Below are 26,083 nucleotides of genomic sequence, written 5' to 3' on the forward strand. Positions count from 1 at the left end.
ACGAACATTTGAACAGCCCATACAGTATTATTATTATTATTATTATTATTTATTGTTATAGCGCCATTTATTCCATGGCGCTTTACATGTGAGGAGGGGTATACATAATGAAAACAAGTACAATAATCTTAAACAATACAAGTCATAACTGGTACAGGAGGAATGAGGACCCTGCCCGCGAGGGCTCACAATCTACAAGGGATGGGTGAGAATACAGTAGGTGAGGGTAGAGATGGTCATGCAGCGGTTTGGTCGATCGGTGGTAGCTGCAGGTTGTAGGCTTGTCTGAAGAGGTGGGTCTTCAGGTTCTTTTTGAAGGTTTCGATGGTAGGCGAGAGTCTGATGTGTTGTGGTAGAGGGTTCCAGAGTAGGGGTGATACGCGAGAGAAATCTTGTATACGATTGTGGGAAGTGGAGATAAGAGGGGAGTAGAGTAGGAGATCTTGTGAGGATCGGAGGTTGCGGGTAGGTAAGTACCGGGAGACGAGGTCACAGATGTATGGAGGAGACAGGTTGTGGATGGCTTTGTACGTCATGGTTATGGTTTTGTAGTGGAGTCTCTGGGCAATGGGGAGCCAGTGAAGGGATTGACAGAGGGGAGAGGCCGGGGAATAGCGGGGGGACAGGTGGATTAGTCGGGCAGCAGAGTTTAGAATAGATTGGAGGGGTGCGAGAGTGTTAGCGGGGAGGCCACAGAGCAGGAGGTTGCAGTAGTCAAGGCGAGAGATGATGAGGGCATGGACTAGGGTTTTTGCAGATTCATGGTTGAGGAATGAACGGATTCGTGAAATATTTTTGAGTTGCAGTCGGCAGGAAGTGGAAAGGGCTTGGATATGTGGTTTGAAGGAGAGATCAGCGTCAAGGATTACCCCGAGGCAGCGAGCTTGTGGGACTGGGGAGAGTGGGCAGCCATTTACTGTAATGGATAGGTTCGTTGGGGGGGTCGCGTGAGATGGGGGAAAGATGATGAATTCTGTTTTGTCCATGTTAAGTTTCAGAAATCTAGCGGAGAAGAAGGATGAAATAGTGGACAGACATTGAGGGATTCTGGTTAGAAGGGAGGTGATATCTGGTCCAGAGATGTAGATCTGTGTGTCGTCAGCATAGAGGTGATACTGAAAGCCATGAGATTCTATGAGCTGTCCCAGGCCAAAGTATGTGTCCCAGTATGTGTCCTATCAATGAAAATCAAGATATAACAAATATGCGATTCACAGACATCTGAGTGAGGACTTATAGTGTGAGCTGTATTTGCACTATTATGCTTAAAATGAAACAGTCATTTGGGAAAATGTTATCTGATCTGCAGGATGGATGTTAGAGAATAGAAATTTATCAGATTGCCCTATATTTGTAAAATTTTAAGTAAAATTTGCATTTCATTGACTGTAATCCCTGTAAGTAAGGCTACTTTCACACGTCCGTTTTTTTAAATCCGTCAGCGCAACATAATGACGGATGCGTCAAAAATAGTGAAAAACGGATGCAACGCATCCAGTATTTCGACGGATCTGCTAGACGGTTCCGTCGAAAAACTGGATCCGTTGCATCCATTTTGTCCGTTTTTACCATCCGTTTCATCCGTTTTTTGATGGATCCGTTTTCCTAGCCTAAAAATGGGAGTCTCCCAAAAGTGATTGGCTATTAGAGAATCGGGAAACCAATATATTGACTGGCTGACTGTCTTCAGGCTGGCAGGAGTCTTGCTGGTACATTTGGGGGTCACGCCCCAGGCCAGGTTTATATAGATTTGGGGCCTGTCTGGCCAATTGGCTAAAAATTCCTGATTCTGAGCATGCTCAGAGTAAAAGAATGGATTCCAGCGCTGGATTCCATCATACGACGTGTCACGACGGATCCTGCGTCCATAGGCTTCCATTCTAGTCAACGACGAATGCCGCAGGATCCGTTGCAGCACGTTTTCTCGACGCAGACAAAAAAACGTTACATTGAACGTTTTTTCCAGACGACGGTCCACTAAAACACGACAAATCCGTCGCACGACGGATGCGACGTGTGGCCATCCATGACGATCCCTCGCTAATACAAGTCTATGGGGGAAAAACGGATCCTGCGGGCACATTTGCAGGATCCGTTTTTTTCCCAAAACGATGCATTGCAACGGATCTGATAAGACGGAAGTGTGAAAGAGGCCTAAAAGAGCCTAGTGGGCAATGCTAGTCAGTGATTGACAGACTGCCCTGTACGCACATGCAGAGATAGCTGGATAGGACTTCCCACTGGACTCATATGCATACAAACACCAGGGATTTCATTGAATAAAAGCAAGTTATACTTAATCTTTTCCAGCAAACCAATATATCATTCTGTTCAGCTTCATCTTTATACCATGATGTCCACAGATTAGTCTGCATGTATAACATGACAGTTTCCCTTTAAAACCTTTCAACTGAGAGTCAAGCTCCATAACTAGTTGAAAAAACCTTTGGCCATTGCCATATTTGCCATCATTTTCAAAAATACATAAAATGCAGAAGTTTAACCCTCAGGTTACATTGGCGTACTTTTCATGAAGATAGAGACAGGAGAGGGGGACATTTAAAATGTGTGGATACACAAGAAACTAGTGTAAAAGAGTTGCAAAGGAAGGCGCATGCCATTTGTGTACCATAATTTGCAACTCTGTGAGGGTGCAGAGGATGGCATTCTGCTTCTCTGATAACTCCTGATGTTTTACATGTGCTTTATTGTTATCCTCCTGTGGGCTGCAGTTCCTGGTAGTTAGAGGTGAAAGAGTTAGCTGTAGGGCTGTTCCACGGTTGGAGAGGAGGAGTAAAGATCTGTGGATATTGAGGATAGATTAAGATATTTAAGCAATAGGAAAAGAGAACAAAGGACACCTTCAGAAAATAGGTGATCATCACCAGGTGTGTGTGGTCTGGCGAAGACAGTAGAAAGCGATCAAGAAATACCCCATCGATGGTAGCAAAATTCTGTTTAGCAGGCGAGTCAGGGGAATGTACAGCCAGGAACTTTATTAGAGTCTCAAGAGGTCTCTAAGGAATAGACATGTGTCAGCCACATCTTGGGAGCTGGAGGTCCAAGAGAGACAAAGTTGGCAAGGCAGGGACAATCTCAGTAAAATGTCAGCCAATGGCATATAGCTAGTTACGTGTTTCCCAAGAAGTGGGCTGAAGGATAGTAGTCACTGGGAAAAGCACAGCTTAAAGTTGCGCTATACACACAAAGGATGAAGGTCTCTGACTTGTTCTGCAATGTACCATTAGTGCCACTGAAAATTTACCGCATAGCGTTTGACCAATTTTAGTGGGTATATAGGAGCCATTTGATGAATTCTCCAGGACCCACGTCCTTCTACCTGTGGGGTCGGTTTTGGCTTTCCGTACGTGTATGTGCAGGGCGTCGCTGCATATGACTAAAGTACTCGTTGACTAAGCCACCTTCTGATGCTGCTTTTGACTGCGGCGCAGCACTGATTTGCTAAGGAGAAATGTGCCAAAAAAGGCGATAGAGAATGCTGCAGATACTAGGATTGATTAATCAGGAGATTGTCATAATATCATGCAGTAGACTCAATGAAATGGGGTGACGGCATTCCTGACTAGGTTGGAGCCTTTTGCAGTCATTAATGGCTTTTTTGATGAAAAAACTTAGCAATATCCGCTCACCCCATTAGTTGGACGACAAAACTATTCCTGAAAAACGCCGTTGCGCCAATGTATCCGACGCGCCTGACTCGTTTCCAAAACTTCTACTGACACCTTTCATCTTACATGATCGCTCTTATCGACCGGCCAACCCTAAATTAAAGAGCACTACTCTTCCCATGTCTTACAATAAACCTTTGCCTGATGAAGAGGTCTGCGTAGTCTTGAAAGCTTGCAATTTGTTACCATCTTTTCAGTTAGCCATTAAAAGGTATCAACCACTGAGGACTCTCAAGTCTAAATATTTTTCTATCTACTGGCTAACATGGTACAAAGATATAAATCTTTCCTGCTACAATAAACCTGACAGTTAACCAGTGTAACCAAAATGCGGATTAATGGCATCAGTGATTGGCCACAGTGTCCATAGGGAGGGAGGACAATGGATGCCTGATGATTGCGTGTTGGGGAGGGGGACGCTGAAGACCTGCCAATCAGAAGATATCAGTGAGTTAACAAGATTATCATCTAATAAAGGGTGTTTTTGTGACAGCATGAGTCGTAGCCAAACATCTGTAACTTTTATTCCCCAGCTTATATCAGGTTGCAGGGCCAGCCGCCTGCAGAAATCCTCATAATACTGCCTCCATACGAGACCGCCATGGGATTTGTATGAATTGTATATTAGGCCACCAATTGCTGAGTCCACCTCAGGGACCGACCCATATTCCACGTCTGCTGAGTACACATCAGGGACCCATATTCCACCGTTAGCTGGTTTAACCGTTTGCTGAGTGCACCTCAAGGACACATATTCCACCATTAGTTGGGTCCACCTCAGGGACTACTATCCCACCGTTTGCTGAGTCCACCTCAGGGACACATATTCTACCGTTAGCTGAGTCCACCTCAGGGACCCCTATCCCACTGTTAGCTGAGTCCACATCAGGCACCCATATTCCACCATTAGCTGAGTCCACCTCAGGGACCAAACTTCATCCACTATAGGGACTCTGACACATAGCTGCTGTTGACTGCCGTGTGTGTGAGCACAAGTGGCTTCAGGTCATGGAGGAACTCCGACTCCCGCTGTAGCTATGGTTCGGTGTTGGCCAGAAGCCCAGGGAGATGGGGATGGAACTCCCTGGCCGGCAGCCAATAATGGAGCACCTGACTTCTCTAAACAGCCACGCGGCCGAGCCTGCGTGACTCCTGGTAATGGGTGACGGATCCCTTTGTATCAATGGCTCATGTCTCCCATGTTGGTGGCCAATAGTGGTGTACGTGGCAGCTGGCTTCTGTCGTGTGGCTGAGGCCGACATGTGCATTATTTCCTGAGTAATGTGCAGCGTGAGATTCGCTGGAATGAAAACCCTCACCACTATCTGACTCTGGCCGAGTGACTCCAGTTGATGGAGGAACTCCTGTTCCCACAGTATCATTGGATGAGGTTCGATGTTTGAAGTGGCTAGAAGCCCTGGGAGTTTGGGATAGATCTCACAGACTGACAGCCAGTGATGGAGCATGTGACGTTTGATCTCTGTTGTTTGCCCGAGCCCGAGTCACTCCATTGCCGGGGGTTACTCCGGGGTATATCTGGTGGTTGGGTTGGCTGGTAGCTCTGAGTGAAGAATCACTCCAGCTGTCAGTCAAGCAGTGTTGGAGCATGTGACCTCTGGCATATGTCGTGTGCTTGCAACCACCCATCGTGACACTCCGATGCATCGGACAGCTCCGATGTGGACAGTGAGCTCCATCTATAGGAACAAGATCTGTGGCAGCTCCTATGGGATCTGTGTCTGCGGTGGTAGCGTGATGAACATCTCTTGGAGGGATAGTGGGAGTGGTGACGGGAGTTGTTTGAAGAGGGGTGGGAGGTTTTGCAACGTTTATGCCTGGGACCGCTGTCGCAATAGAGTGTGTTGGGGGCAGTGAGGTCAGCAATGAGGGGTTCATAAATTGAGTTCGGAGCCATCGCTGGTAGCGGTGTGCTGTGTTGTGAGGGAGGTGGTGGTAAAATATTCCTATAATCGAAATTAATTGCTGTATATTGGAGGGCAGGGGTTAATGCACCATCTTTATTTGCTTGTGTTTGTGGGGGGTTAAACCCAGTGATGGCATAACTCAGGGTCCTGCTTGTGTGATGGATTGGTCGTTGACTTGGCTGAAAGCCCTATGTTAGCGCTATATAAAAATAAAGGTTATTAAAGCCGTAGGAGGTGTGGATGGGACTCCCTAGCTGTGAGCCCTCAATGGAGCATGTGACTGCTTGCGCCTGTCGTGTGACCACAGCTGGTTTTTGGTGCTCTCAGATGCGTTGGAACGCCCCGACGTGGATGTGGAATGCCCTCCAGAGGACAAACATCTGTGGCGGCTCCTATGTGACCTTTGTCTGTGGTAGTACCTAGAGGAACCTTTTTTAGAGGAACCGTGTGAACGATGGCAGGAGTTGCCAGAGGAGGATTGGGAGGACATGTGGTGTCTAAGCCTACGTCCGCTGTAGCTATGGGGGGGTGCAAGGGGCAATAGCATCCGCAGTAAGGAGTGGGTTACAGGCCATAACGGGAAACGCTGTGCTGGTTAGCATTGGGGATGTTATGGGGTAACTGTGTACAATATTGTGGGCTGTGAAAGGGGAGCAGGGGGACATGTTGGAGCATAACTGGTGCTTGGTGCTATAACGTTTGTGTTTAAACTTGGAGGCATTTGTTGCTGGATAGCGCGCTGCTTGGTCGGGTTTGACCGATCAGCACACTCTTCTGGTGTGTCTATTGATCTCGGGTCGGTCTCCAAGTTCCCCCCTGGAGGCGGCATAGTTTTGCCTGCAGGGAAAATAATGGAGACCAGGCCTGGGCTGCCACTGCTTTGTCTCGGTGGGGACCGGAAGTGAGTGGGTGGAGCTTGGACGGTGCACTCCGGAAGCAGAGAGGCGCCAGGGGGAGCTGGGGCCTGGTGCATAGTCACACTGCCGGAAGCAGTGCGACGGCGAAGCTGCATCGTCTCCAACCTGGAGCTGCTCCAGGGGGCGGGGTAAACACACGGACTGCCTGCCCCCCAGCAACACCGGAACAGCCTCCGGAGCGGCAGAAGCACCGTGCGCTGCCACAGAGGGGGGATGAGGCATGGACCTTGCTCACCACACCGGGGGGCATATGCTGGAGCGCTGGGTGGAGAGGGGATGAGCGGGGCCAGTGAATGGGGACCTGAAATGTGAGGGGGCGCTGAGACCCTGGCATGGTAAGTTGCCACTCGGCACCGACGGAGATGGAGGGAACTATGGGTCGACCGGAGGGTGAGAACTAGCCCAATGACGACGGAGGTGGGTCCAGGGAGGAGACATCATGAGGGGCAGAAGATGGTGCCCTGGGGATGAAGAGGACAGGTACGGCATTGTTATGAGGCCTTGAGAGGGCACAAGGATGTGAGTGCCGAGGCCAGTTATAATGGCATGTAACTATGGCTCACCTCCCTGTGCTGCTCTCTGCCGCAGGGCCTCAATCATATGGTCAGACATGGCTGCAGGCTTAGGGGTCCACAAGGAATACAACAGCTTCCAGGGGTCAGCCAGAGGAAAGAGGAAGGCGCTGACCCTGAACACCAGAATTTAACCCATGTGGGTGTGGCTGGACACCCCTTCCTCTTTACCCCCATTGGTCAGTCGGGGCATCCCAATTTTTGCATCAACTGGGGAGTAGTGGGAGGGGAGAATTAGGCACCACACTGTATTCCTTCTTGCTTTAGTTACAGGGGCTCAGCAGTCAGAGGCACGTTCCTTAGTCAGTACGGTGCCTGCCAGGAATTGTGTACATGCTCGACATCTGCTTTTCAATCAGACAGGGCACGGAATGTAGCAATGCTGGAGGTCCTAGTGGACAAAACCCACTGAACAGTAATTAATCTAGTATTTAATCAAAAGGGATTAACTTAAAAATTGGGTATAACTCATTTAATATTTCATGATAGGTTAAAATTAGATTTCATTGCCACTGTTAAGTAACATTTGTGCGAACAACAATAAACTCACCACTTTTAACATTTACTATATGGTGTTTGTCCAAGGACCAGCCTCCAAGGTTTGATGGATCCAGTTCAAATCCTTGCAGAACTGCTGTTCTTTTCTCCCATAAAATAAGACCGAGGCATGTTTCATATTCAAAGCCAACAGAGACTAAAATGAGCATAAAGAAAATCATTAAATCTAGGGATGAAGACTGAAACCAAGCTCCAATCAAACATTTGAATTGTAAATATGACAAGACAAATATAATACATATTAGTAAAAGTCAAAGACCTTTTTAATTATGTGGAATGACAGGAACGGTATGTGCTGTTTTAAAGAGTAGCAGAAATGGATGTTGAGGCATACCCTAGAACATAGTGCATAATCTAACAGTAGATAATGTATAAATCAGAACATTTTGAATAATGGAGATCAGCCGCTTCTTTTTTTTTTTTACACTTACAGTTTAATACTTTATCATCTTTCAATTGCTTAGAACATTTGCGGTATTGTGAAAAATTATGCAATCTTCCTTTTGTACTTTTGTATTCTACACAGAGGTTGTGCTGAAGCAGAATTTCTAAGGGTACGTGTCCACGTGCAGGATGGCCGGCGGTTTGGACGGAGCAGCAAAATCGCTCAGCCCAAAGCTCCGCCCCCTTCTGGAGAGACCTCTGGTTGTTATGGCAATGCACTGCTGAACCCTGATCATGTGACGGGGGGGTCAGCAGTGCGAGCAGCTCCGGCCGCGCGGCCAGGAGCGCTAGTTAAATGCCGCTGTCAGCGCTTGACGGCGGCATTTAACTAGTTAATGGGCGCTGGCACATCGCGATTCCGCTCGCGTTCATTGCGCGCACATGTCAGCTGTACAAAACAGCTGACATGTCGTGGCTTTGAGGTGGGCTCACCGCCGGAGCCCACCTCAAAGTAGGGGATCTGCCAGCTGACGTACTATTCCGTCAGCTGGCAGAAAGGGGTTAATATTATAAATATATATTTTAATTTTATTTCCATGCCAATAATTTGTAAAGCTGTAATTTGTAATTGCTTTCAAATGTTTTAAGAGGAATTTTTACAATAATATCTTGTTAACATTATCAGCTTAGAAAGCAATGTTAATGGTTCATTTGCGTTTGTGGTTATAAAATTAGATATGAATGCAAGACTTATTGGAAAAATAACTACTGGGAGACAGAAGCTGGCAATTCTCTAGAAATTTCAGATTGCCATTTTCTAAACAATTTGTTGTCCATGTTTGGTATGTGAATGTTGTCATTCTGGGAATACAATATCAGATTCTGAATTTGCCTGGCCAGTTATTCCCAAACTAACCTTTCAAGAAACTGCTAATGACCAGACCAAGTCTTTCATAAATCTGTCTTTAGTGGTGTCTGACACAGAATATGGGCAAGCAACTACAGTAAGTGGTCAGTATTACTACACTTAGGGTATGTGCACACTTCAGGAAAGTATGCAGAAATTTCCTGAGAAAATCGTGAGGTTTTCCGCAGGAATTCTGCATGCGTTTTTGTCACGTTTTTATTGCGTATTTTGTGCCTTTTTGTGCGGATTTTTCACGTTTTTTTCAGGAGGTTCCCAATGCAATAATATAGTGGGAAATACACTTAAAATCGGCAAAATGAATGAACATGCTGCGTATTTTTCCGCATGCATTTTTTTCACGGGAAAAATACGCAACATGTGCACAAAAATTGCGGAAATCTTTATAAATGATGGGATGCATATGTATGCATTTTTTAAGCGTTTTGGTTGCGAAAAAACGCGAAAAATCCAGAACGTGTGCACACAGCTTAAAGAAGAAACTTAAAGCGGTCAATTGATTAGTTTTCTTTCAGAACACGAAGGATAAACTACATAGAGCAATGTAATACTGCAGCTTACCGAAATGTGATGTATTCGAACAAGAAATAAAAGCCAATCATTGCTGGCTAGAGAAAATTAATATTGAGCTACACTGGCTTGCAATTTATTTTAATACTTAAGGTACCGTCAGCAGTTTTCTCTGTTTTTTGCTTAGAACAGAACAGAATTACTAAACATGTCACAATGTGCAATTGGCTGCATGTAGAGATGCGCATCAAAGGTTTTGGTTACACATTCAAACATTGTCTATGCATAGGCATATGGAAAAATGACATACACTGTATGAGGTTTATGATAAAAATATTAGCTTTATACTAGCCAAAATGCAATTTGACGCTCTACTGTGTACATAACAAAAATCCTACCATCAACCATAAATACATAAAATGTAATGATAAGAACATGTTACTGGGGCTACAGGAAAAAAATTCATTTGTTCATCAGTAGCACATACCTACAGCATCTGATAATCCATATACTTTCTGACCATATGCATCATTTTTGTCCCAGACAAATGTATAGGCTAAATTTTGTGATGCCTGGAAAGTTTTTTGGAATAGGTGTCCTTCTACTGCCACCATCAAATGAACTTTAATAAGGTTAAGTGGAACAGTTGACTGAGTCATAGTGATCTTCAGCAATGACTTGTATCCTGGAGTTCGAGAGCTCAGATAACAAAGTCTTAGATTTGAGCCAGGCATCTCTATCTCCTCATGTAGAACCTAAAACATGAAGATATTTTAAAGAAATATCACAAATCAATAAAGTATACTACAAACAGGGAATAAAACACAAATCCCATAATACATTTTTTCTCTCCTTGAAAGTATGGTCTGCAACACAAATTATTTTTCATTCTAAATCCCTATCTAGAGGGTGGGCCATTTTTGGGATACACCTGTTTGTAGCACATTAGTATATGTGAGGGGGGAAACTTTTTAGGATGGGCGGTGACCATGGCGGCCATTTTGAATTTGGCCATTTTGGATTCAACTTTATTTTTTCCAATGGAAAGAAGGTCATGTGACAAATCAATCTTATTGAGAATTTCACGAGAAAAACAATGGTTTGCTTGGTTGTACTGTAATTTTATTCTTTCATGAGTTATTTACAAGATTATGACCACTTATAAAATGTGTTCAAAGTGCTGCCCATTTTGTTGGATTGTCAATGCAACTTTCCTCTCCCACTCTTGACACACTGATAGCAACAACACAGAAGAAATGCTAGCACAGGCTTCCAGTATACATTGTTTCTTCTCCACAAGGAGAAACGATACTTCTTGGATATCGGTCAGACACCTTTCACACAGCCAAACCAGATCTCCACTTTGCACTGACAAGGGGCAGTACCCCAAATCACAGTGTCTGCAAATTGAGATTCTGGTTTGGCTATTATCCTAAGTCATGTCACAAGGCTCATTAAAGGGTCAACATTGACTTGCAGGATTGCTACCTTCCAATAGGTGGCACTAGAGTTCTAGTTTTCCTCCTCTTTGAAGAGACAATTTGCATAATTAGCAAATTTCCCAGAGGAGCATTGTGGCTTTAAGTCTCCTCATCTTTGCATGCTTAGCATATCAATCTCCGCATGGAGAAACAATACTTCTTGGGTATTTTTAATTTAAAAAACTTTAAGCTATAATATGCTCTGTTTTTGGACAGTTGTGTTCATGCTTTTGTGCTGAGCATGTACAGTTTAACCCTCCGTCACATACAATATTCGGACTAACGAGTTCACATATAATGTGCCTGTCAGGCGCCTGCTGGAAAAATACCTATAATATCTAATGTTTGCAATTTCAGTGCTCTAAAAGTGATCAGTGACCTTCATAGGGATGTAATAAAAGAGACTACACATAATCAGTTGCAAAAAAAACATTTACTTAACATAAAACTAATAACTATGAAATACAAACTTTTCAAAACTCCCGCCAAATAGTCCTCAGTTCGACTCTCTCAAAAAAATGTACAAAGAAAATTTTTGAACACAAACTTAATTTTAAGGTACCTTAAGTACTATTAAAAACAAATTCAATCAGAAGTAGATGCTGAGGTTTCCCCAGAAAAGTCACACTTGCAGAGCAAATAGCAAGAATTACACACCATTCTTGCATGTGTCAGGCAAATTGCTTTATGACATTTGAGACATTCATAATTTGAAAGCCTTCTGGTTCCGCTTTCCGCTTGGCAGGTGGTGCATCTCCTTCTTTTGTGAGGTGGTGCAGATGGTGACTTTTCACCATCATCTTCTGGGCGGAACCTTTTGAGTTGAACTTGAAGGCGAGAGGGGATACCGATTGTTTTCACGCTTCTCCTGCGTAGCTCTCCAAGTACTAGTTCATGGGCCAATTTTTTCAGATACAATCGTCTACGGAGTGGTTCAAGCTTGTTTTCAAGAAAAATTACTTGTGAATTTATACCACCCAAATTCAACATAGCAAAAATTATGACCATTGGCCAGCGTTTGATGTTTCTGCTGACGTTGAAAGTGGAGCACATCTGATCTGCTGTATCCACACCCCCTTTGGTGGCATTGTAAAATGTAATTATCTCCGGGTTTTTTTCTGCCCCAGTCCCAGGATCGATGGCAGCATCATCATGAAGTGTTGATAGAAGAAGTACGATTTTTTTGGCATGTGGTACATAGGAAACTAAAGCCTTTCCATTATGGAATGCAAACATACTGCTGTACTGTTGTCTCTCTTTCACACTTACAAACTGTGGCGGCAATTCCCTTTTGTTTTTTCTTACAGTTCCCACATATGACAGCTTCTGAATTTTCAGATAATCAATCAGATCACAACTTGTAAACCAATTGTCAGCTGTAATATTGCGACCCGATCCAAATAAGGGTTCAGCCAGTCTTTTTACAACATCAATGGGTTTGTTGCTCACACAGTAAGGACCTTCTGGTTGTTTTCCTGCATAAACTTCCAGGTTGTAAGTGTAGGTCTTACTGGCATCAACAAGGGCATACATTTTTATTCCATATTTGTTTGGCTTTGATGGAATATATTGACGAAAGGCACATCTACCACGAAAACCAGGGAGCATTTCGTCAATAGTGAGATTCTCTCCAGGGTAATAACTTTGTTTACAGTTTACAACAAATCTTTGAAATATATCACGAATTGGAGCAAGTCGGTCATGTGTTTTGCGTTCGGTTCGGGTAGTTCTGTCGTCAAACCGAAGGCAACGAATTAGAATCTTGAATCTGTTTATGGACATAACAAGGCTAAATTTTTCAACTCCATCCCCATCTTTACCCCAAAGTTCCTCCAAACTTTGTCTATTTGCCCTATAAGCTCCTGCAAGGTACAGTAATCCAAAAAAAGCACGCAGTTCTATTTCATCTGTGGGCTTGATGGTTCTGTTGCAGATGTACTTGTCCTTTATAATGTCTATATATTGGTTGGTATATGTGACAATAGAGTCCAGAATGTCATCTGTAAATATACTGTTCCAGCATTCAACTGCAGTTTTTGCCTTACGTGCAGTTCCTATTACTGCAGGAAGGTGAGTAATACTGTTTAAAGGTTCCCTACGTTTTTTCTGGAATGGCTTCTTGTTCCATTTAGTATTTTTATCTTTTCCATATAATATGATCCAACTTCTTCATCCTCACCACTGTCACCATCTTGCTCTGTTTCAGAATCCAGGACACATTCTTCCACCTCATTATGAGAATCAATCTCACTTTCCTCTCCTAAATCCTCATTCAGTGTGAGGTCTCTATCATCTAACAGCATGTTTGTTACTTCCTCAACATCAAGTTGTTTGGATAAATTGTACATTTTCCTCTCCATTTCAGCAGATAATCTGAAGCAAGAGAAGGAATATGTTAGGGAACTACTGTATATGCCTGAGCAGCACACTTTCTTTTATAAAATCTCCCTTATTTCTATGAAATATCCTCACATTTTGTGCTATACATTCATAAAACAAGCTAAATAAACTATTGTGATGAATAAAAACATAAAATACCAACCTTACTGAATGTGACGTATTCACATACAATGAGCCTGAGAGATCTGTGCAGCTATATCCTCTCCCCTGAAGCTCTGAAATCCAATTGTGATATCAGGTTTCACAGACCTTCAAGAGACAGGAGACTACCTGGAGGGAGGGGGTTTCCTCACAATCTGGTGAGGAAGGAGAAATGAAAGTAAAAGAGAAGCGCCTGTCAGATCAGTTGTATGTGACGGAGGGTTAATTTGGTTATTTCCACTTCAATCAAAATGGCATGAGCAGAGATATTTTGCTGAGGACCTTAATTTTTTCCCCTGCATGATGTTAATCAATCAAAAGTAGACTAATATTATGCAGGGGAAAAGAACCAAGCAGAGCTGTGTGTCATTAAAAACACTTCAGCATCTGCAGCTCTCGTCCTATGCACTGTCAGTGTGGGGAAAGTTGAATATAGCAGAGAATGGCTCACAGTGCTGTGAGATGGGAGCTGCAGATGCGGAGGCATTTATAATGAAACACTCTGTTCTACTCCCTTCCTTTAATTGTGATAAAAGTAAATGCCAGCAGTAAGATCAGAGAGGAGAGCAGGGTTGTGTTTTTTTACATGTCTCACACAGAGAAAGCTGAGCCTGACATGCTTTGGGGCCATGTTCATTTTTTCCTGCATGAAACTGCCTGCTTAAGATTGGTGAATGTCATGGAGGAATAACAGTAACCTCCCCTAGAGACGAATCTATGCTAATGACCGCTTAGTCTTAACGAATATGCACAATAGAGATGAGAAATTACAAAATAAAACTGTATTATTCTGCTCTGCGGCTGCTATTCCATGATGTGGCCAGTTTAACATACTAAAACTGGTAAAAAGGTAATACACAATATTTGTTTTGATGTTGTATCTTATTCTAGTATTTTTTTTTTCAACAAATGATTTATTGGCTAAAATCTTTATTTTTACACAATGAAAACCATAATGTTAAAATTACTCTGAATCTATAAAACAAAAAGGTATTATAAAGTTAGGAGATTTTGTACATCACTTCATAATTCACGAGTTAAGATAAATGAAAACTTGAATTACTAAAGAATATATATTTTCTTATTATCTGTTTGTGACTTTTTGTACTAACCCCTTAGCATTTTAAGGTTTAATGTATCTTTGGGAAATGCAATTCTGCCGAGATTACATTGTTTTGTAAACCTTGAGCTGAACCTTCGCTTTTCAAGTGAAATAAACAGGAATACAGTAATGTGTTAGTTAAGAATTCTGGTGTGCATTATCATTGTATATTGCTTAGTCTTACTTATGTGTTTTTTCAAGTGTTGCTTTAATTCAGTTTGAGTACCTGTGTTTCTGGAACTATAGGGTTCCGTCTGGGTGAAGAACTGAAGAAGGTGGAAAGAGGTGAAGAGATAATAACTGGGTCTGGCCTTACAAAGCCACTTAAGTCACAGCTAGGAATAGAGTTTTCCTCAGTCTTCATTGCCAGAGTGTCCATTGCATAAAAGCTGTTCCATGGCAACCACACGGTTTTCTCCTGGCTTATGAAAGGGGCCCGCTCAAAGTGAAGAGTTAGAGAAGCTCCACCATTGGCTATTAAATCAAACCTACAAAAAAAAAAAACACATAATAAGATACAAGTCTTTTTTTTTTTTTTTGCAACTACATAACAAAACACTTTGTAGTCAGTCTTTGTCTTTTGTCCATTGTTCTATGTTCTTTCCTAAAAAAAGCAAAAAAACAACACTACTGCACATAACAAAAAAATGTACAACAGTCATTGCACTGATCTGTTTGAATATAATCAAAATTATGAATTAATTATCACTGGTATTATTATGAAAATAGACAAGAAGATGGGCAGCCATACCTCTTAATTTGGAAGAACTCAGTCACATAGCATGTTCCTTGTAATTCAATAATTATATATTGCCTAATTTATAAATCGGCAAGCTTTTTTTAAGTGTACCTGTGCAAGTTTTTAAGCATTTATTAAAACCAATGATGTATAATATCATACTTTTGGACCCTGACTTTTAGGATGCATGGTTACACAGTACACCCAATTCTGCTCTAAGGAGAAATTTTGCTGTAGACAGTCCAAATCTATAAACCTGCAACATCTAGTGACATCCCACAATAAACAAGTCACATGCCTTCTGGCCCTAACGGCTTATCGACCAGGTTAAATTACAAAAAATGTTTGCTACTTACGTGCCATCTTGGCGTGTTATAGTATAACCATATTTTGGATATTTCACAAAAGACACATTGACTCCAACCAAAGGTGTTCCATCTCCAGTCATGACTTGTCCTCTTATTAGTGAGACAAGGCTGGAAAAAATGATAGTTTATTTGTAATTAAATGCTAATGAGTGAAAAGAGCAACATACCATGCAGCAAGACAAAGGTTCCTCTAATATTATCAGGTGCTAGCACTTGGGTTCTAGGACAGTAAATACTTACTGTAAAAAAACTGCCATTTCAATGGAATAGACAATCGTTCAATTTATAGCTGATAGGTCACAGCTAGGAAAGATAACAAGGAAAAATCCCTTTCTCTAGGGTTTTCCGCTTATATTATGTATGTATGGTTTTGAAAGGGGATGCTATTTTTAATATTCAATTCTTTCTACAATACAAGTAAAAATACAATTAAGTGAAGACAATAGGCATAAAAGTGAAAAGTGGTAAGGTCAATTATGTTCTCTGACAATCTGGACATCCTTTAAGGGACTACAAAGGAAAATAGGACAGAACAGAGTAATAGCCCAAAAAAAGGAAAAGATGGATGAAAGAAGAGAAAGAAGGAGAGACTGTGAGCCTACCAGTGCTGAGCCTGCATTCGTCACTGTGTGAACGTAATAATGAGGTATATTTTGCTTAGTCAGTACAAATAATAATAATAATAAAAATAATCTTTATTTATATAGCGCCAACATAATCCGCAGCGCTTTAGAGTTTAACAGTTTCAAAGCACAAGTCATAAGTAACAACGTTAACAATACAATCATTAAAGCAAAATTAGACAACCCTGCTCGTGAGAGCTTACAATCTACAATGAGATGGGGGAGATACAAGATACAGGTGTGTATTTACAATGATGTATTTACAATGATGGTCCAGCCATCTTTAGGGATAGATGGAGCTGGTGAATGGGCTATACACGCACACTTACACATAAAATGACTTAGATTAGTGAAAATGATAGGCTGCTCTGAACAAATGCGTTTTGAGGGAGCGCCTAAAACTACTGTATGCAAATTGTGGATAGTCCTAATTTCTTGGAGTAGAGGATTGGCGCAGCGTGGGAGAAGTCTTGGAGTTGGGAGTGGGATTTACGGATTAGTGTCGAGGTTAGTCAAAAGTCATTTGCACAGTGCAGCAATCGGTTAGGCAGATAGACAGAAATGAGGGAGGAGATGTAGAGTGGTGATGCACTGTGGAGAGCTTTGTGGGTGAGAACAAGTACTTTGATTTGATTCTGCAGTGAATTGGCAGCCAATGTAAGGACTGGCAAAGAGCGGACGCCTCCGAGTACTGATTGGCCAGATGGATGACCCTGGCTGCTGCATTAAGTATGGATTGAAGAAGGGAAAGTCGAGTAACAGGGAGGCCGATTAGTAGAGCATTGCAGTAGTCCAGGCGGGAGTGGATCAATAAGACAGTGAGGGTTTTTGTTGTTTCCATGGTGAGAAGAGGGTGGATTCTAGAGATGTTCTTTAGGTGTAAGCAGCAAGAGCAGGCAAGAGATTGTATGTGGGAGGTGAAGGAGAGATCGGAGTCAAACATAAAACCCAGACAGTGCACCTGCTGCCAGGGCGTTATTATGGTGCCACCCACGGAGAGGGAAATATATGAGATAGAAAACACGACACTCTGTAAAATACAGATGTAGGTGCTCAAGAACGGTATCCAACCCGTAGTAACAATATAATAGACAACTTGGCACTCAATGGATTTAGTGAATTGAAAAAGTTTATTTATTTAGCATCAAGACACCAATTGTTGAACGTTTTCGGTCAAATGTAGACCTTCCTCGGAACAACTGTGTTTATCTGGTTAGCCATATAGTAGCGTGTCGCTGGAATTGTATTATCCTTGGGGTCACCAACACTGTGTGCAGTGTGAAGGCTTGTGGTGGCAGGCGTGTTGAGTTGCTCAGAGTTGCGGTTGCCCACAATGTGTGCGAAGTGTGGCTCCAGCACTGGGGCGTGCTAAGTCGCCCGTGGATGCACGTCTGCTGATACGTATAATGATCATTAGGCATTTCAACACCCAGGCCCCGGGTCTAGCACTTCTGCTGGTTCGTGTAATGATCATTAGGCATTTCAACACCCGGACCCCAGGTCTAGCACTTCTGCTGGTACATGTAATGATCATTAGGCATTTCAACACCCCGACCCCAGATCTAGCACTTCTGCTGGTACGTGTAATGATCATTAGGCATTTTAACACCCGGGCCCCAGGTCTAGCACTTCTGCTGGTACGTGTAATGATCATTAGGCATTTCAACACCCGGACCCCACCATTTAAAACTTTGAACAATTCTCTATGACCTTGTAAAAGATATTCTAAAAGTGCAGTCACCTGACGCTCCTTCTCCCATCGTTCCCCGCTCTGCCTCTGATGTCATCGCGCACTCGCTGTGTGTCAGGTAGTGCAGCGACAGCAGCACGTTGAGAGGTGGAGTGTTTTTTTTTAACTATAACAGTGAGTGCTGGACTGGACTATGGGGCCATTCTTTTATATGCTACAAGGGCTGTGTTATATGCGATCATGAATCGTGGTATGTGTTAAAGGAGGGCCACTGAGACTCTTTCGCCCGGGGCCCTCAAAAACCTGGAGCCGGCCCTGGTTGTGGATTAGTTGGATTCCTGCCTGTGAAGCTGGCACTTGGGGTCTCTCAGGCTGCATAACTTGTATTCTGTGAGTTGTGGCTGTTGTGGCCCATATTGTGTTGGGAGAGAAAATTCTGTCATTTTTGCATAAGTTATAAAGAAAAGTTGGTTTAATATCATATTGTGCTCTGAGTCATTCATAGCAGCGCCGTATTCTGTTCTCGAGCAGCGACCGGCATAACGGTCGTTACATTTATAATCTTAGGTCTGCTACATCTATGTGGATTTATCATACAACAGAGATGGGCGAAAAAGGAAGTAAAGGGAAGAGTATTTATATTGCTACATGGGATCTGGAGACATTAATGACAAAAGGCAGTTACAAATCGCTTCCCTCTAAACGCATGTATATATAAGAGAGCCTTCTAAAAGATTTTTCCACAGATAAACAATAAGACCACTCTTCTTGGTAGCACTGTTGCTCTTGCTATTGATTATATTGCTGTAACATAGCCTTTAGTCATTTTCTTGCATTATTGTTTGAAAGCCATGAGTTTGTCTGTTTACATCTACTATAAAAACAGACATTCTTTGTAACGGCTAATAAAAGGCACATAGAGGAAAACACTGCGTCTTTCAAAGATGGCAAATTGGCAGGTAGACTGCTTTGGAGCTAGGTTTAATAGTCTAAAGGTAATTCAGTATAAGCAATGCTTCTTGACACTTCTGGACAGGCTCCCTAGCTTAAAGCAAAAGGATCAAAATGACCTGTGCCTCACAGCAAATAATGGGATCCCTGTCACAGTCCAGAAATCAATCTCATTCAGTTACTGTCTCTCCTTGTTATACTATCACTTACTCCCCATCAGTCAATATCAGCACCTAAATCCTAGTAAAATCTCAGCATTCCTATGCTAATTGTAACACTGGGATATTTCTACAATATAGCAGTTACTCATGAGTAGGAGCACATTTCAGCCTTCTTTTAGTTACAATTAAGTGGGGATATATATCTCTGCCAAAAAGTAAGTCTTTAACCTCCTTTTATTCTACCTTCTCACATAATGTTCTGGGAAATGCAATGCAGTTTTCTGTGCTGAAATGAAAACTATCAATTTATATTTCTTTCTTTAGCAACTTAAGTAGAAGTTGATGGTGGAGGAAAGTGTACAGTCAAGCTATTACCAGATTTAACAGGTCTTAATGGTCTCTAGGGGCCTGACCGATCTCAATTGACCTTGCAGTTCAGATTGACAGTTCAAAAACCCCTGCAGGATGTCACATAACCACAATAAACTCAATCTAACTAAAGTATTTGTCTCAGTAATACAGTAAAATAAACACTGCCAATGAACAGTCTCCTGATGCTGCTTAGTACCCGCAATAAACAATGAGGCATGCAATGAAAAATGCATTCTACTAAAAAGGCCCTTTTAGACAGGTCAATAACCATATGAAGGATATTTTTTAAGAAAGGATCATTGGCCCATGCTAACCTTGGCAAAACCTTATAAAACGTCCTTTAAATGAACACCAATCCACTTGTTATATGGTAAATCAGTGCTAGTTATAGGAAGGAAACTGCCATTATAAAGGACCTTTATGTTCCTTTTTACTTTCTTGCACCAAAGCTTATAATCACGTTATCATAAACATATTTGTCAACAAAATAAAACATTTTTCTCTACTCTTCCTGTCATGCTCGCGCCCAGACTGGTTGGTGCGGGCGTGCGGGGGGTGTGGCCCCACTGTGCCACAGACCAGACTAACCTGGAAGGGGCGTAACTAAGTAGGTTCCTTGGTATTTGCTGGAGCCTCTGTTGGTGAGGTCAGACTTGTGCGGCAGAAAGATACTAGGTGCTACTCCAGGGTGGTGTCTGGCTGTGGCTGCTGATCCCACCGGAGAACGGAACATAGACAGGCAAGCGGGCACGGCTGGCACTCTGACAGACAGGTGGGCACGGCTGGGACACAAGTAAGCTGACTACATTAACTTCTGCACTGATATGTTGGTGCCGGCTAAAAAGATTAGGTGTTTTGCAAACAACAAGCCATGGATAACAAAGGAATTGAAGCATTTGCTCAACAGGAAAAAAAAGGCATTTAAACTGGGTGACAAAGAGGAAATTAAAATGATACAGCATGAATTGAAGCATAAAATAAAGGAGGCCCAGGAAGCCTTCAGAATTAAACTTGAAAAGAAACTGTCCCACAATAATACCAGGGAGGTTTGGTCAGGAATGAAATTACTGACTGGGCTTAAGCTGAGGCCTGAAAATGATCGAGGAACAATGGACAAGGCTAATGAGATGAACGAGTATTTCAACAGGTTTAGTACATGTGCACTGCCAACTGATAGTGGATGGGAACTGGGTGCAAATTCTGCGACATCGATATTGGAGGATGAGCAGACTAAATTTAGAGTATCCGAAAATGATGTGAGGAGGCAGTTTAAGTCACTTAACATTGGTAAAGCTGCAGGACCAGATGGACTCAGCTCACGTGTTCTTAAAGTTTGTGCAGACCAGCTGTGTACTGTCTTTACACTCCTATTTAATGGAAGTACACAAACACAGAGGGTACCAGTGTTATGGAAAACTTCCTGTCTGGTGCCAGTACCCAAGACTTCTTCTCCTGCAACCATAAATGACTATCGTCCTGTAGCCTTAACATCTCACGCTATGAAGGCCTTGGAAAGATTAGTGCTTGCTCACTTAAGACCAAGGGTCAATGCTTTTATCGATCCCTTTCAGTTTGCCTACCGACATAGATTGGGGGTGGATGATGCTATTCTTTCTCTGTTACATAGGGTACATTCATTTCTGGAGATTGACGGAACCATGGTGCGAGCGATGTTCTTCGATTTCTCGAGTGCATTTAACTCCCTGCAGCCACTTTTACTACACAAAAAGATGTCTGATATGAAGGTTGAGGAGGGGATGAAAAATTGGATAACTGACTACCTATCAGATCGGCCACAATTTGTACAGATGGGAGCAGTGGTGTCAAGCAGATTACTGAGCAGTGTAGGTGCCCCCCAGGGAACGGTGCTTGCGCCATTTCTATTCACACTGTATACTTCAGACTTTCAGTATAAATCTGAACTTTGCCACCTTCAAAAATTTTCGGATGACTCCGTGGTTGTGGGATGCATTAGGGGAGATCAGGGGGATGAGGAATATAGAAGGGTGGTGTCGAATTTCGTGGATTGGTGCAATGGTAACTATCTACAACTAAATGTGAAGAAAACTAAGGAGTTGGTGGCCAACTATAGCAGGATAAAGATGGAATGCTTACCGATCACTATTGCTGGTCAGGAGGTAGAGCAGGTGGAGAGTTACAAATATTTGGGGGTCCATTTGGATAGCAAACTGGACTGGAGATGCCACTCAGAGTTTGTCTACAAGAAGGGGATGAGCAGATTGTATTTCCTAAGGAAACTGAGGTCTTTAATGTGTGCAGCAAAATGTTAGAAATGTTCTACCAGTGGTGGCAAATGCCATCTTTTTTGCAATCACATGCTGGGGTAGTAGTGTGCGGGCCTCTGATGCTAATAAGCTGAATAAGATTATTAAGAAGACAAGTTCTGCTGTGAGCTGTAATCTGGAGTCTTTTGGGGAGGTAGTGGAGAAAAGAACTCTGAGAAAGTGTATGGTAATTATGAACAATAATGCACATCCACTATATGAGCTATTCATGAGACAGAAGAGCACCTTCAGTAACCGGCTAATACTTCTGAGGTGTAAGAAGGAAAAATATAGGAAATCGTTTGTGCCAACTGCCATGGGAATGTACAATAATAACATTAGGGTTAAACCACCAAGGTGAATGTCTACTTATTTCTCTACATTTCAGTTCACTCGTTGTGTATGTCCTATTCTAATGTATAATGTATAATGTTCTTCTGACAACTCCACTGTCATGTCAACTATGTAATTCTTTTATGATTTTTATGATTTGATTTAAGTTGTGCTGCTGTGATACCATAATTTCCCACGGGATCAATAAAGTGTATCGTATCGTAAGCAGACAGGTACAACAGAGACACTGGCAGGCAGGCGCGCATGGCTGGCTCTCTGGAAGGCAGGTACGGCTGGCTCTCTGGCAGGACAGGCGGACAAGGCTGGTACACTAGAAGAACTGGTAGGGACCGGTCTGCAGGCAGGTATGTAAAACAGGTAAGAACCTTTTCAGACAGGAGGACTTAAGAATAGGTAGCGAAATACCACAAGAGCGGATGCAGAGCGAAAGCACAGGAGCTAGAGCCAAGAACAGAGACGCAGGAGGCGGAGCCAGGAGGAGGAGTCAAGTAAAAAAAAAAAAAAAAAAAAAAACAGGAGGCGGAGCCAAGTGCAGGAGGTGGGGCCAAGTGCAGAAACACAGGAGGCGGAGCCAAGAACAGGAGCCACGTGCAGAAATGCAGGAGGCGGAGCAAAGAGCAGGAGGCAGAGCCACATGCAGAAATGCAGGAGGTGGAGCCAAGAGCAGGAGGCAAAGCCAAGTGCAGAAATGCAGGAGGCGGAGCCAAGAGCAAGAGATGTAGAACCACAAAGAGCGGAGCCAGGTAGAACCACAAAGAGCAGAGCCGCTGAGCGGAGCCGAAGAGCAAGGCCACAGAGTGCAGAGCAAGGTCAGAGTGCAGAGCAAAGCTACAGAGAGCAGAGCAGAGAGCAAAGCCACAGAGTGCAGAGCTGAGAGCAGAACAAAGTCAGAGAGCAGAGCAAGACACAGAGTGCAGAACCCAGAGCAAAACCACATAGAGCAGAGCAAGGTCACAGAATGCAGAGCAAGGAGCAAAGCAAGGTCGCAGAGAGCAGAGCAAAGCAAGACACAGAGTACGCACAGCAGGGAAAGGAAACCAAGGCAGGGATATAAATGGACACAGGAACAGGACTAGGCTAAGACAAAGTCAGGAACAGGATAAGGCACAGAGACATGGACACAAGCCAGGGTACTACGCACCTCTGGGTGGCGGACATAGGCCTGGGTATGAAGCCCCAAAGCCCCACTGGATGGCAAACACAGGACACAGACCAGGGTACAACGCTCCCCTGGGTCGCGAACATAAGAGAGGGCCTGCACCTCAGCAGCTAAGAACTGACTGACGGATTAAGTTGCACAGGCACCCACCAATGGGTGGGGAAGTCTTAAATACAGGAAGCCTCATGTCAATTGGCCGGGAACACCTTAGCAAGGTGCACACAGTCTCAATAAGACACAGGAGTTTCCGGCACCGCCCCCCTATGCACACAGACAGAGCATGCACAGAGCAAGCAGCAGACATGAGGCACACAGCATGGAGCTGGCAGCAGAGAGAAGTCACAACAAGGCCCAGAGAAGTAAGTGAGTTTGAGTGTAATGCAGCTGGGGGATGGGAGGCCATGCAGTGATGCCAGCAGGGTTGTTACACTTCCCCTTTTTGTTTGAGTTCCTTAGAGTTCAGTCATAGGTTTGCAGTTCTTTTTTCTATGCAACACCCCTATTGCACGAACCATTAGCAGATTTGGTTTTAAGTAAGAGCACTATGATAATGACTCCCAATTAATCACATCTTCTCCTGACATCACCCCCAGTACTACAAAATACCACTGTCAGTCTGCAGTTTCTATTATCATGCCTTTCCTCTACCTAAAATGTAATCTTTCCAAAACTGAACGTATCTTTCTTGTCTTTCCTTCCCTTAATAGCTTAGCTAAAGCTGATACTTCCATTTTAGTGGGTGATTCTAGTGCCCGCGGTCTTGGGGGTTCTTTTTGACCCAGATCTCTCTTTTAGGGCTCATACCCATATGTGAGAAAAAAAGGTCGGTAATCTAGACCGAAAAAATGGACGAGTGCTATGTGAGTGCCTTGTGAGTTCCATACGAGTGTCATGCGAGTACAATGCGATTTTCACTCCTAGCATCCGATTTACTTTTGAGTGCATTGCGATTGCTAACCGATAGCAATGCGATTTTAACATGAGCTTTTACATAGAGCAGTTCTCTATGTCATTTACACATCGTTTTCAAAGGAAATAATATATAATAGAAGAAAAGCTGGCAATTCCTGTGCGCGTACAGTAAAATCACACTGACAGGTTAGAATAGAAGACATAGAATAGAAATATACACATAGAATACATATACAGTTATATGAAAAGGTTTGGGCACCCCTATTAATCTTAAACTTAATGTTTTATAAAAATTGTTTTTTTTGCAACAGCTATTTCAGTTTCATAAATCTAATAACTGTTGGACACAGTAATGTTTCTGCTTTGAAATTAGGTTTATTGTACTAACAGAAAATGTGCAATCTGCATTCAAACAAAATTTGACAGGTGCATAAGTATGGGCACCCCACCAAAAAAGTTACATTAATATTTAGTAGATCCTCCTTTTGCAAAAATAACTGAATCTAGTCGCTTCCTGTAGCTTTTAATGAGTTCCTGGATCCTGGATGAAGGTATGTTTGACCATTCCTCTTTACAAAACAATTCCAGTTCAGTTAAGTTTCATGGTCACCGAGCATGGACAGCCCTCTTCAAATGATCCCACAGATTCAATGATATTCAGGTCTGGGGACTGGGATGGCCATTCCAGAACAGTGTAATTGTTCCTCTGCAGTAGATTTGGAGTGATGTTTTGGATCATTGTCTTGCTGAAAGATCCATCCCCTGCGTAACTTCAACTTTGTCACTGATTCATGAACATTATTGTCAAGAATCTGCTGATACTGAGAGGAATCCATGCGCCCCTCAACTTTAACAAGATTCCCAGTGCTGGCATTGGCCACACAGCCCCAAAGCATGATGGAACCTCCACCAAATTTTTCTGTGGGTAGCAAGTGTTTTTCTTGGAATGCTGTGTTTTTTGGCTGCTATGCATAACGCCTTTTTGTATGACCAAACAACTCAATCTTGGTTTCATCAGTCCACAGGACCTTCTTCCAAAAAGAAATTGGCTTCTCCAAATGTGCTCTTGCATACCTCCGCTGACTCTGTTTGTGGCGTGCTTGCAGAAACGGCTTCTTTCACATCACTCTCCCATACAGCTTCTCCTTGTGCAAAGTGCGTTGTATAGTTGACCGATGCACAGTGACACCATCTGCAGCAAGTTGATGCTGCAGCTCACTGGAGGTGGTCTGAGGATTGTCCTTGACTGATCTCACCATTCTTCTCTGCCTTTCTGATGTTTTTCTTGGCCTGTCACTTCAGGCCTTAACAAGAACTGTGCCTGTGTTCTTCCATTTCCTTACTATGTTCCTCACAGTGGAAATTGACAGGTTAAATCTTTGAGACAGCTGTTTGTATCCTTCCCCTGAACAACTATGTGGAATAACCTTTGTTTTCAGATCATTAGACATTTGTTTTGAGGAGCCCATGATGCCACTCTTCAGAGGAGATTCAAACAGGAGAACAACTTGCAAGTGGCCACTTTAAGTAGCTTTTCTCATGATTGCATACACCTGGCTATGAAGTTCAAAACTCAATGAGGTTAGAAAACAAAAAAAGTGCTTTAGTAACTCAGTAACAAGTAGGTAGGAGTATTTAAAACAAGAAAATGATAAGGGTGCCGATACATATGCACCTGTCAAATTTTGTTTGAATGCAGATTGCACATTTTCTGTTAGTACAATAAACCTCATTTCAAGGCAAAAACATTACTGCGTCCAACAGTTATTAAATATATGAAACTGAAATAGCTGTTGCAAAAAAAACAATTTTTATAAAACATTAAGCTTAAGATTAATAGGGGTGCCCAAACTTTTTCATATAAC

General features: G+C 42.9%; 1 protein-coding gene across 4 annotated transcripts in view; it reads right to left on the minus strand.

The window, feature by feature from the left end:
• Positions 1–26,083, minus strand: part of TENM2 (teneurin transmembrane protein 2) — a 3,136,407-nt gene that overhangs the window by 643,454 nt on the left and 2,466,870 nt on the right. For all 4 annotated transcript variants that reach the window (XM_069763919.1, XM_069763918.1, XM_069763915.1 and 1 more), the window contains 4 exons: positions 15,700–15,819; positions 14,831–15,092; positions 9,968–10,235; positions 7,654–7,797 (listed from right to left, as the gene is read on the minus strand). In XM_069763919.1, coding sequence (XP_069620020.1) covers positions 7,654–7,797; positions 9,968–10,235; positions 14,831–15,092; positions 15,700–15,819 — 794 coding nt within the window. The remainder of the gene's footprint in view (positions 1–7,653; positions 7,798–9,967; positions 10,236–14,830; positions 15,093–15,699; positions 15,820–26,083) is intronic.

The sequence above is a fragment of the Ranitomeya imitator genome, chromosome 4 (genome assembly GCF_032444005.1).
Source record: "Ranitomeya imitator isolate aRanImi1 chromosome 4, aRanImi1.pri, whole genome shotgun sequence".
In the NCBI taxonomy this organism is placed as follows: Eukaryota; Metazoa; Chordata; class Amphibia; order Anura; family Dendrobatidae; genus Ranitomeya; species Ranitomeya imitator.